Raw genomic sequence first — 12,491 nt, 5'->3', positions numbered from 1 at the left:
CACGAGATTTTTTTTATAAATAATAATCAATAACGTGGATAATGATGACATCTGCAGCTGCTGGACGAGAGACAGAAGAAACTACGAACGAAGATTGGAGCAGAGGAGGACATGACTACAGAGAAACTTAACCGACCAGCACTCTGCTTCAATCAATGAATGCTTATAAAGCCTAATGTTACTGTAGCCTGGATGACGTCAGCTAATGCTACCCAGCCTTCCAGCGTTTATCTTCCATAGTGCATTAAATCATAATCACAATGCGAAGACATTAGCTGATCACCACAGAGCTGCACAGACAAGTTTATCAGATAATTTCGCCGTAAAATGTGTCCAGGTGATCAGCTCTGAAGCCCCGGCTTGTATGGTCCGCTAAAATCCGATTTCGATATAGGTGTTATTTTGATCAATATTGTATAGCTGGCTAGACAGAGGAGTTTATCTGGAATCAGTGTGACAAGATCCCTGCTGCTAGCTTGTCTGCCTTTCTGTGTCAGAGTATCTAGCTACATTATCTGCATTACATGCTACACCATGCAAATATATTTCGATATAATTCAAACAATTAGCCCACTGTACTACTGGACTGTGTATTGCTGTGAATAAGTTAGATTTGATTGTGTAAAGTGTATCAGCTTTAAATATCCAATATATACAGCATTAAACAAACGACCAGCAGCATTCAAATGTGCAAAAACGTTATATTTATTGAAATGTGGTGATCTCATGTCACATTACATAATGTTATGCCCAAATGGTCTACTGCCCAGAAGCGTCACTTTACATGTTTGGTAGGGAATTATTTTAATTATGTTAAACCAGCGTTTATCTTCCATAATGCATTAAATCATAATCACAATGCTATGAAGACATTAGCTGATCACCACAGAGCAGCACAGACAAGTTTATCAGATAATTTCGCCATAAAATGTGTCCAGGTGATCAGCTCTGAAGCCCTGGCTTGTATGGTCCGCTAAAATCCGATTTCGATAACGCTAGGTGTTATTTTGATCAACAGACCTCAACCTCAACAGCTGTTTTCACTTGAATTTCCTCACGTAGTTGCATAGCCATATAGCTAGCCAGCTAGTAGCTAGCTCGGGAGCTATGCTTTAGAGAGGCCAAATGCTAACGGCTAGGTAGTGCTAAGCCGCTGCAGCTGTTACACGTCATTGACAAAGACGCACTCTCTGATTGGCCGATCACGGCAGGACTGATGTTGGCAGTCACGCCGTCACTCATTGGCTGCGGGGTGGCTGCGGGTCTGCGCGGGTCTTTCAATCGCCCCAGAAATCGTTGTGAATGGCCCGGAGTCTAGACGCTAGTGACTGGGAACTGAGAGAGCAGGTCACGTGGTGGCTGGGTTTACCTAGGCTAATGCATCTGCACATTGGTGAACATCAAGGGAAGGACAAAGCAGCCTCCTCCACTGCTGTCTGGAGCCTACTGAGCCTCACCCGATCAGCCGTCCTTTATTGAGCCCAGGTGCGGCCCAATCAGGGCCCCAGGTGTGGCTGATTAGGTGAGGCTGAGCTGGTGGGGGGATTTTGTACAGTGTCTGTGTTATCTCTCTACCTACAATACAGATAGCCATGGGATTCTAGGCAAAATCATATCTAACAATAAAAAATATTCTCATATTTGGGTCCAAGAGACTCATCAAGTGGGGGTCCATGGCTCTAATGTGGACTAAATCAGGGGTCCTTGATATGAAAAAGGTTGAGAATCACTCCTTTACATGTCAGCTTTTGATGAGTGTGTGTTTTTCCCCCATCTAATTGTGTGTGTGTGTGTGTGTGTGTGTGTGTGTGTGTGTGTGTGTGTGTGTGTGCGTGCGTGTGCGTGTGCGTGTGCGTGTGCGTGTGCGTGCGTGTGTGTGTGCATGTGTGTCTGTCAGGCATGTTTGTGCCCACCCAGCGGACAGAGGGAATCTCCACCTCTGACTTAATTACCCGAATCGTCAGGGACTATGACGTCTATGCCCGCCGCAACCTCATGCGTGGCTACACAGCCAAAGAACTGAACGTCAGCTACATCAATGTAAGAGCACGGTCAAATAAACACGTTATATTGTTTAACACTGCATCTTATCATGACTCTGTGTGCTCCCTCCAGGAGAAGAAGCTTTAGTTGTTGTAACATTGGCATTGCTGTAATGGCTTTCCCGCACCACGTGTTCCCTCCAGGAGAAGAAGCTTTAGTTGTTGTAACATTGGCATTGCTGTAATGGCTTTCCCGCACCACGTGTTCCCTCCAGGAGAAGAAGCTTTTGTTGTAGTAACATTGCTGTAATGTCTTCCCTCACCACGTGCTCCCTCCAGGAGAAGAAGCTTTTGTTGTAGTAACATTGCTGTAATGTCTTCCCTCACCACGTGCTCCCTCCAGGAGAAGAAGCTTTTGTTGTAGTAACATTGCTGTAATGTCTTCCCTCACCACATGTTCCCTCCAGGAGAAGAAGCTTTTGTTGTAGTAACATTGCTGTAATGTCTTCCCTCACCACATGTTCCCTCCAGGAGAAGAAGCTTTTGTTGTAGGAACATTGCTGTAATGGCTTCCGTCACCACATGTTCCCTCCAGGAGAAGAAGCTTTTGTTGTAGGAACATTGCTGTAATGGCTTCCCTCACCACGTGCTCCCTCCAGGAGAAGAAGCTTTAGTTGTTGTAACATTGCTGTAATGGCTTCCCTCACCACATGTTCCCTCCAGGAGAAGAAGCTTTAGTTGTTGTAACATTGCTGTAATGTCTTCCCTCACCACGTGCTCCCTCCAGGAGAAGAAGCTTTTGTTGTAGTAACATTGCTGTAATGGCTTCCCTCACCACGTGCTCCCTCCAGGAGAAGAAGCTTTTGTTGTAGGAACATTGCTGTAATGTCTTCCCTCACCACATGTTCCCTCCAGGAGAAGAAGCTTTTGTTGTAGGAACATTGCTGTAATGTCTTCCCTCACCACATGTTCCCTCCAGGAGAAGAAGCTTTTGTTGTAGGAACATTGCTGTAATGTCTTCCCTCACCACATGTTCCCTCCAGGAGAAGAAGCTTTAGTTGTTGTAACATTGCTGTAATGTCTTCCCTCACCACGTGCTCCCTCCAGGAGAAGAAGCTTTTGTTGTAGTAACATTGCTGTAATGGCTTCCCTCACCACGTGCTCCCTCCAGGAGAAGAAGCTTTTGTTGTAGGAACATTGCTGTAATGTCTTCCCTCACCACATGTTCCCTCCAGGAGAAGAAGCTTTTGTTGTAGGAACATTGCTGTAATGTCTTCCCTCACCACATGTTCCCTCCAGGAGAAGAAGCTTTTGTTGTAGTAACATTGCTGTAATGGCTTCCCTCACCACGTGCTCCCTCCAGGAGAAGAAGCTTTAGTTGTTGTAACATTGCTGTAATGTCTTCCCTCACCACGTGCTCCCTCCAGGAGAAGAAGCTTTAGTTGTTGTAACATTGCTGTAATGTCTTCCCTCACCACGTGCTCCCTCCAGGAGAAGAAGCTTTAGTTGTTGTAACATTGCTGTAATGGCTTCCCTCACCACGTGCTCCCTCCAGGAGAAGAAGCTTTTGTTGTAGGAACATTGCTGTAATGGCTTCCCTCACCACATGTTCCCTCCAGGAGAAGAAGCTTTTGTTGTAGGAACATTGCTGTAATGGCTTCCCTCACCACGTGCTCCCTCCAGGAGAAGAAGCTTTTGTTGTAGGAACATTGCTGTAATGTCTTCCCTCACCACGTGCTCCCTCCAGGAGAAGAAGCTTTTGTTGTAGTAATAACATTGCTGTAATGTCTTCCCTCACCACGTGCTCCCTCCAGGAGAAGAAGCTTTTGTTGTAGTAATAACATTGCTGTAATGTCTTCCCTCACCACGTGCTCCCTCCAGGAGAAGAAGCTTTTGTTGTAGTAATAACATTGCTGTAATGGCTTCCCTCACCACGTGCTCCCTCCAGGAGAAGATTTTGTTGTAGTAATAACATTGGTGTAATGGCTTTACCTCACCGTGCATTCCTTCCAGGAGAAGAAGCTTTTGTTGTTGTAAAATTATTGTAATGGCTTCCCTTGCCGTGCGTTCCTTCCAGGAGAAGAAGCTTTAGTTGTAACATTGCTGTAATGGCTTCCATCACCGTGCGTTCCTTCCAGAAGAAGCTTGAGTTGTTGTAACATTTCTGTAATGGCTTCCCTCACTGTGCGTTCCTTCCAGGAGAAGAAGCTTTTGTTGTTGTAACATTGCTGTAATGGCTTTCCCTCATGTGCGCTCCCTCCAGGAGAAGAAGTACCGGCTGCAGAACCAGGTGGACCGTATGAAGGAGAAGGTCCGCACGGTCGAGGAGAAGAGCAAGCATTTCGTGTACCGCGTGGAGGAGAAGAGCCACGACCTCATCCAGAAGTGGGAGGAGAAATCCAGAGAGTTCATCGGCAACTTCCTGGAACTCTTCGGCCCTGATGGAACCTGGGTAAGTCATTGTGCATTCCATTTGTCCTGGGAACTAGGAATTTACAAGGTCAAAGGTCAGGAATTCCCCTTGTGATCTCACCTGACTTCAGATTTCCTCCCCCGATCTTGGGGGAGCCTCACCAGCCCCAACCTCAAAATCCAAGATGGCCAAGAACAGTAGTGAAAGACAAGTTGTAGTAAATACTGTTTATTAGCACTTGATGAGACAATGTTTGTCTCATTAAATCAATTGTGTACACACACACAAACACACACACACACACACACACACACACACACACACACACACACAGTACTGTCTAACTGGACATGTTAACTTGCTACAGTGTTTGTATGTATGTGCAAAATACCGTGGCGTTAACAACTGTTATTGCTAACAATAGCTATAGCCTGGCTAGAGCTACCCCCTGGCTGGTATTCCAAGTTCCCAATACAAATGGAATGCACCATTAGTCACACTCCTTTAGAAGGCTGGAAGGTGTCTTCACACAGTCACACTCTCCCACCTTGAGAGATTCCTTCTCCTGTGTCAATCAGCAAGTACATGCCTTCAAGTGGAATTATATCATACTAGGCATCTCACGCGCTGCGTGCGCTCGATTCCTAGGCTCGCTCGCCGAGCTGGCCCTGCAGCTCGCATACGCAGCTCGGGCAGCTGCGTGACACTCGAGCAATTGTGATGTCACTGATGATGTCATAGACATTGTGACATGTCTATGACATCATGAGTGACATCACAATTGCTCGAGTGTAACCAAAACCGTGACAAAAATTGCAGAATCCACTTACTCCCTTATATAATATAAGGAAGGATAATGTATGTTGTTAGACTTGTGTTCCGTCAAACCTCACTCATGTACTTCACTTATTTACCTCAACAAAAGAGACAAAGCACCATGCCTTATAGAGACAGAGCATTATTTATTTTAGCAGGTCCACAGTACCCATCAGTATATAAATGTGATTGTCCCACTGTGATGTAATAAATCCCACTGTGACATCACCAGTGATGTCATAAATCCCACTGTGACATCATCAGTGATGTCATAAATCATCATCAGTGATGTCATAAATCTGACATCATCAGTGATGCTGGTCTCATTGGCCACACAGCAGCCGAATTGCGGGCAAGGCCGCGGATCGGCCCAGCTGTGAATGCGAGCTGCAGGGCCAGCTTGGCGAGCTGCAGGGGCAGCTCAGCGAGCTGCAGGACGGGCGAGGCGGCCGCTGCGCGGTGACAGAATTGACCGAGTCGCATGGTATACAGTCCCTATGAATCACAGTATTCAGCATTCTTTGCAATTGCATGGCGATTCATATGGGTCTCTGGACATGATCCTATCCACCACTGATTCAGTGACGTCATTTTGTCCAGCCGATCAGGCATCCCGGACAGTATCTGTCCGAAATAACTGCCAGTAGATAAACTTACGTCCAGACGCTCATGAATCGCCATGCAGATTCAAAGACTGCTGAAAACTGATTCATAGGGGCTGGATAACAGGCTAGAATTTACCTGTATTCTTTAAAAGAAATATGTTGCACAATTGATTGTAGTGGATAAAGTCTCTGCACACCCAAGTGTGTGACAGGTGCGTCGGAGGAAGATAAAGCCAGTAGAACAGAAAACTCCCGCACACTGTCTCCCTTCTCTGGAGAATATATTTTTTATTTCTGGATGGACAAACGTTTCGGTCAGTAGACCTTCGTCAAGTGTTAATTGACAATTGATTGTATACATGGACTGTACAATCGCTGCGAATGTATAGCCTACACATATTACTGGTATAGTTGATGTCAGAAATATACATTTCCTCTTTGGCGCCCCGCTATTCTAGAGTAGCTTTGCTCATGAAGACACTGGTGTGCTTTGCATAATGTCACATGTTTTCTGATACATTTAAATGCATGCGCCAAGGCTTGTATCTATGGCAACATGTCAGCACATTCTACTACAGGCAATATCTATTTTTAGTCATAAATCTTGTGATATTTTAGTAATTCTAGCAATGAGATTTTATGCTACTTACTGTCTTTACCGCATCCACATAACATCCACTGGCTGTTGTTAGAGACCCAGAGATCCATTATGTTATTTATACATGGCTTATGTAGTGCTTAAGGTCTTTTCAGAATACAATAGGGCTTTATGACATGTGGATCTTTGCACGGTACAGTAAGTAAATTACTGACGCCCAACCTCTCTCCCATCCATAGAAACAGGTGTTTCAGGAGCGCAGCGGACGCATGCTGTCGTACGCCATGTCTCCCCGAGAGTCGCCCTGCGGCAGCCCCACCCGGGAGCTGTCCCCACTGCGCCCTCCCTCCCCGCCGTCTCCCCCACTCCGCTGGCACAACGCGCAGCCCTCCCCCCCGACCTCCCCCAAAGGAGCGTCCGCCTCCATAAGTAGCATGAGCGAAGGGGACGAGGACGAGAAGTAGACGTCCTTGAACTGAACACACTCCACACACACACACACATCACTCACAGTATACTGCCTGAAAACTGCTCACATGTGCGCAAACACACACACACACACACACACACATCCTGCCCCCTACACACACACACACCGGCAGCAGCGACTGTGCTGAGACCTTTATCCTCCAGGTAGTTGCACAGGTGCAAGGCAGAGGATGAGGGCCGTGACTGTTGGCAAGTCTCCTGGTGCAGCAGGCTGCGGCGATCCAAGCAGCCCTATGAGTCTAGCTGATAGGGCTTAGTTTGGGCCCTGTGTAGGTCCAGAACCCCTCTCAGCTTCTTCTGAAAGGAGCTGATCTGCTTTGGATTGTCCAGTCCTGATAGAGACTGTCCAAGACAGCCTGTTCATTATATCACCTCATTGTATATTTGTTAAGTTTAAGTTTTTTTTCTTCTTCTCCACATTACTGTAAATGGGACCTCAAGACATCTTGTATTTTCCATTATTTCACAGCCATCCACTGTGAGGACTGGGTGTGATGGTTAAAAAAAAGGTCACTGAGTTTTGCTGGGGGGCATACAGCCTCCTCAGCTACTACAACATCCTACAGATCATGTGAACAGACGGGAGCTAATTTCATGAATACATACTGTGTAATGTTGTGCTTGTAAGAACTACCTGTTAGCAGATGAAGCAGAGAAACGGCGCTCCCTAGAGCAGCGGATGAGACACTGCAGACATCCTCCTGGCACACAGACACACACTCAACTCGAACCCATTGCCAAATCTGCACCATTTGGGCATAGGTGATTGGCAAATTACCTAAAATATATGTTCAGAAGAGAGGGATTCTTAATCTTGGCTAGATAGCGTAACCTCTCTTCCTGAAAACTAATATCGGAGACACTTTCAAAGATAGGGACAAACTAATCGGTATGAAATCTCCACTGAAAGTAAATTCTTTGTGTAAGACAAGGAAATTAAAATGGACATGGAATAAAATGGCCCTTTAAGTTCATAAAATGTAGCCTGGGTAAACCCAGCACTCCACGTGACTTCTACGTACTATCAGTCGCGAAGAAACGGGCATAGCCTGTGATGTCACGTTGAAGACTCATTAGCCAATGAACAGCCAGGAAAGGGTCTCGCGCTACTTTTGAATGCTAAAATGAAGCTGATAATGTACAATTTGATTCAAGGGAAAAAAAAAAAACATTCAAACTGTCCATTTTGCTACAACTCGACAGTGCTGCTTAATCCAGGACCTTACTTCCTGGAACTCTTGAGAGTAAAAAACTGGTCCATTGGAGTGAATGGAGATGTCGCGACTCTTCTATAGCTACAGTATACATGGCTCTGACCCAGGCTACATAAAATGTCCCTGAAAGTAAGACGGTTGAGACAAAAAATAATACCTTGAAAAGCAGTAACTGGATACAGTGAACAAAGGTTTTTAGTGCCTCAGTTTGCACAGCTTTGTTGTGTAGCAATAGATTCCTAATAGTAACATTCATGTGAGAGTTTGTCTGTTTTGACATAATAGCAGAAACAAGGTCTGTCATGACAGACGCTAAAAGAAACGCGCCTACCAGAGATTAGTGTTTCAGGGTGTTGGACTACGCTTAATCGATGTCTCTAAAAGCATCTATTTTAATGAGAGACCGATAAAACAGCTCCATTTATTAGCTTCTAGATGTAAACTGAGCCTTTGAGACCGAGCCTAGAGAGCAAAATGCAATCAACTGTGTCACGCTAATCTCTAATCAATCACACGCTATACAAAAAAGCAACAATGAAAACTCTTCACCACCACAATCATTAGGCCACACAGATATATCTCATCTCACAGAAACCTATCACCAGGAAGCTTGGAAAGATTTGTGCATTTTCACCATAGGCAGCCATGTATCTTTTTGTCATTTTGCTTTATCAATTGCTTGGTTCCGATTAAATGCTTGTTATCAAACTTGACAAACTTGGAGATGCCAGGTTTCTCCTTTGACACTCTGGTGATACTTGAAATATACTGTCTATAAGCCAGTGGTTCTGGGGACCACCAGGGGTCCCCCCAGCAAACTGATGAATTGTTAAACTTCACCATTATTTCATTTAAAAGAAGTTAACACAATTAGAGAATGTCGAAGAATTACTATTTTTGATCATAGTTGCACTGTTATCTCTCTAACACAGGAATGGAATTCTGAACAAAATCATATCTAACAATAAAAGAGAAAACATTTCATCAAAAGGGGGCGTGTGGCCCTAATGCATAATTAGGGGTCCTTGATATGGAAAAAGGGGTGAGAATCACTGGTCTCTACTATTTGAGGCCCTTGGGGTAAACTTGACATGTCAGGTTCTTCAAAAGCCATAACCTCACCCCCATGTTTTCTTTGCAAATCATTTGAAATGTGTGTAACAGATTTTCTGCTCAGGACTGCTCACCAGTGGCAGGCCGGAGCAGACCATTCTTCCACCCCCAATGCAATGTAGAGGTCTTACTGTCCTGTATGCACTACATGTAACTGCACTACAGTATATATGTACGAACTTTGGGAATGTGTCTTTTTTTGTCTTATTTTTTAATGTCTAATTCCAAACAGCTTGATATGTAAATAAAAGAAAAACGTATAATTGAATGTCAATTAAGGATCACCATTGGGTCATTTTAGCCTCTTAGACTGCAGAATACAAAGAAAATTCATTGACGAATCACGTGCAATGGCAATTCTCTTTATTGTAAATTTTGACAGTCTGTAAGTAGTTTAGTCTGTAAGATGATCTCATGCTGAATCACACCTTCAGACGGCTGTATCTCACTGTTATGGTGTATGTTGGTGAGCATTAGTTATGTTATGGTGTATTTTGGTGAGCATTAGTTTTGGTGTATGTTGGTGAGCATCAGTTATGGTGTATGTTAATGAGGTTTAGAGTGTACCGGATTTTGGAAATAACATTAATTGCATAACTTTGCATGATTTCCTCTGTAGTGAGCGAGGAGCCCATGCATACAAAGTGCTCAAACGTCTCTTTAAGGAGGAGAAAGGAGATAAACAAAGAGATCACTTCACACCGGCTGCTAATATCAACATTTTTCATATGGTTATATACATACTATACTCAGCAATACCAGAGGTACACAGACTCCAATAGTAAAGGTTGACTCAAACAACTGAAGGTGGAAGACTCCTGGGCCTCTAAATTGAACACAATCCATAACAGCTATAGGTTCCCAGTGGCGTGTATCTTCTCGTTCCTTATGACACTAGTGTAAATGTGACAGAGATGTGAAATTGGACCACACATTGTCCTTGTCAAAAGCTTTCCCTTATGCATCCAGTCCATTACGTGTGTGATTATGACTGAGAAACATCGAAGGCAGTGAACTGGGGCTTTAAATGAAGAGGACAGAAGTCTCCAGCCTGAACCTGCAACTCAGCAGGCACCAGCCAGTCCATCACTGAACATCACACTCAGGTACGTACTGCTGCTAGGTATGATGGCAGGTTACGAAGGTATTGGCAGTGACATACGGGATGACGGAAGTTTCCGTCATGAAGTGTCTTTCACAATTCTTCAACTAATAGTCCTTTCTTTCTTTTCACATCGGATGGAGCTGAAGGAGACGAGAAGAGGAATCACTTCAGGTTCTTAATATTCATGATCCAGCCTTAAACCAAGCTCTAAGTTTCATGAGGCTATGGTCTATTTCAGAAGCTCTAAGCACCGTGTCTCATTACTGACCTGGCTTTATGGCCACCTGGTCATAATTAGCCATCCTCCAACTCTAAAACTCTTGATAGAGGTGGACCAGTGATCGGAGTTTGATTGTATGAAATGTGTGAATGGAAAGTAGGCGTATAGTTTTAGGTTAGTCACACTAGCAAAGTGCATCATAAAAGTTCCTGAATATGATTGGCATGTGACAAATATCAGATGGTTTGACAAGACGATCCAGTGCCTAGAGAGTTTAGTGGTTGAGATCTCTGCTCCTGGACCCACCTTACTCCTGCTGGCTTTCCAGAACAATCTGTCTTACCTTTGTTGTGTCTTGCTTGATCTCCTAACATATAAAGAAGAAACTACAGGAGTGGCCCACCATACCCCTTAAAAATTATCAGAGAAAAATCATCAAATGTTCATCAAGATTAAATGGTTCTCCACACTGTATAGGTAGTTCAGAAATGGCCGCTTTGTTCCTGGATACAATAAAGTAAACTATCAAGACCTTGTGCGTTAGAATAGCTATTTTTCTACGTTTACTTTTGCCATTTTCAGTCATGATAACACAACAGCGGTACATTTCAAAAACAAACAAGCTTTGTTCAAACTCATTCAAAAAAAGTTCATTAGATGTTAAAGCCCCTGGAAAGCAAAAATAAATGTGTTTTGAGTTTGACACAACACAAATTTTTTTGTTATTAACCAAATTTGAATGATAAAACATGTCTGCAAGTATATAAAATTATGTTTAAAAATCATGAAGAAATAAGCAGTAACTGTGCCACCCTCGCCCCCCAATGGTACTCAACATGAGACATTGAGGCAAAAAAAAATTATTTGCAGGGTAGAGGCACTTCAGCCTGATTGGTTCACGGAGATGATTATGTAATAGGTCTCAACTCGAGCATAACCACCATAACCCATATCATCAGGAAAGCTTACAAAAACTTAAATGACAATATTTAAAAATTTGGATTGAATCAAAATTTCTAATACTTTTTGATGCTTACTATTATGTAAATGAGACCCTAAATTACATAGGTTATTGCGGATTTGGGTCTCCAGGGGCTTTAAGGGTTAGTAACACTACAAGTGAGACACAAGGCTGAGTCGGTGTGGCATTGTTAGGATCACTTGTAACAAGTCCATGCTGTGTATCTGCCATGGCAGATCCACACTGCTCACAGGATGAGAGATGGAGAAAGGAGATGAGAAGAGCGTTGTTAGCCTCGGCCAAGAAGGGATCCCGCTTTCACAGTAAGTCCTTGGTTAGAAGCAATAAGTCCGTTCCTCTTCTCGGAGGAGTCTTACCATGCGATACAATCATGCTGGTGTGGTAGAAGCTAACTGGACAGACAAGGCTAGCATGGTGTCATTTCATTTCAGAAGCATCCTAAAGATGCCCTTTTTGGTCCTTCAGTGTTAGTCTGATTAGGGTGCAGAGCTGGGGGGAAACACATGGCCGTGGCTTAACGGAGATTTGCAAAGCGGAAAATTACTGCGATGAGGGGTCAATATTGCTGGTCAGTCTTCTGTGGGTGGGTGGGAGGTTAACCGCTAAAAGCACAACAACAACAACAACAACAACAACAACAACAATAAGCAAAATCTTCAGTGCTAACTTGCTCCCCTTTGAACAGTAGAGTCATCAAGGCAAATTTAAAAAAAAAACACTTTAAATCTGATATATTCCTAAAAGTAAGGCTTTCTCTCACCGACATAAAATAAATATATTGGCTTCTATATATTCTTCATAAATAAGCTGTACGCATGATTATTTCATCTCATTTGCTCCAATACCTGCTAATTACAACCTGGCAGTACACTAGGTGATCCCTCCCAGCTGAAACAGAGTGAAACTAAAACTAGACAGTGCTACGCCAGCGGCACACTGACCTATTTGTGTGTC

The 12,491-nt window shown here is 43.8% G+C and overlaps 2 protein-coding genes across 3 annotated transcripts in view; both read left to right on the top strand.

Annotated features, from left to right (window-relative positions):
• LOC310797615 (choline-phosphate cytidylyltransferase B-like) overlaps positions 1–6,878 on the top strand; it is a gene marked incomplete at both ends in the record, with an annotated part of 30,349 nt that extends 23,471 nt beyond the window's left edge. For both annotated transcript variants that reach the window (XM_083660009.1, XM_083660010.1), the window contains 3 exons: positions 1,898–2,040; positions 4,246–4,434; positions 6,654–6,878. In XM_083660009.1, coding sequence (XP_083516135.1) covers positions 1,898–2,040; positions 4,246–4,434; positions 6,654–6,878 — 557 coding nt within the window. The remainder of the gene's footprint in view (positions 1–1,897; positions 2,041–4,245; positions 4,435–6,653) is intronic.
• Positions 6,879–11,745: 4,867 nt separating this feature from the next.
• LOC310800398 (choline-phosphate cytidylyltransferase B-like) overlaps positions 11,746–12,491 on the top strand; it is a gene marked incomplete at both ends in the record, with an annotated part of 17,359 nt that continues 16,613 nt past the window's right edge. Inside the window, one exon of the mRNA XM_083662998.1 lies at positions 11,746–11,850. Coding sequence (XP_083519124.1) covers positions 11,746–11,850 — 105 coding nt within the window. The remainder of the gene's footprint in view (positions 11,851–12,491) is intronic.

This window comes from Poromitra crassiceps, assembly GCF_964638095.1.
Source record: "Poromitra crassiceps genome assembly, chromosome: 2".
NCBI classification, from domain to species: Eukaryota; Metazoa; Chordata; class Actinopteri; order Beryciformes; family Melamphaidae; genus Poromitra; species Poromitra crassiceps.
Note: the sequence above shows the minus strand (reverse complement) of the source record. Positions and strands in the feature narration are given on the sequence as shown.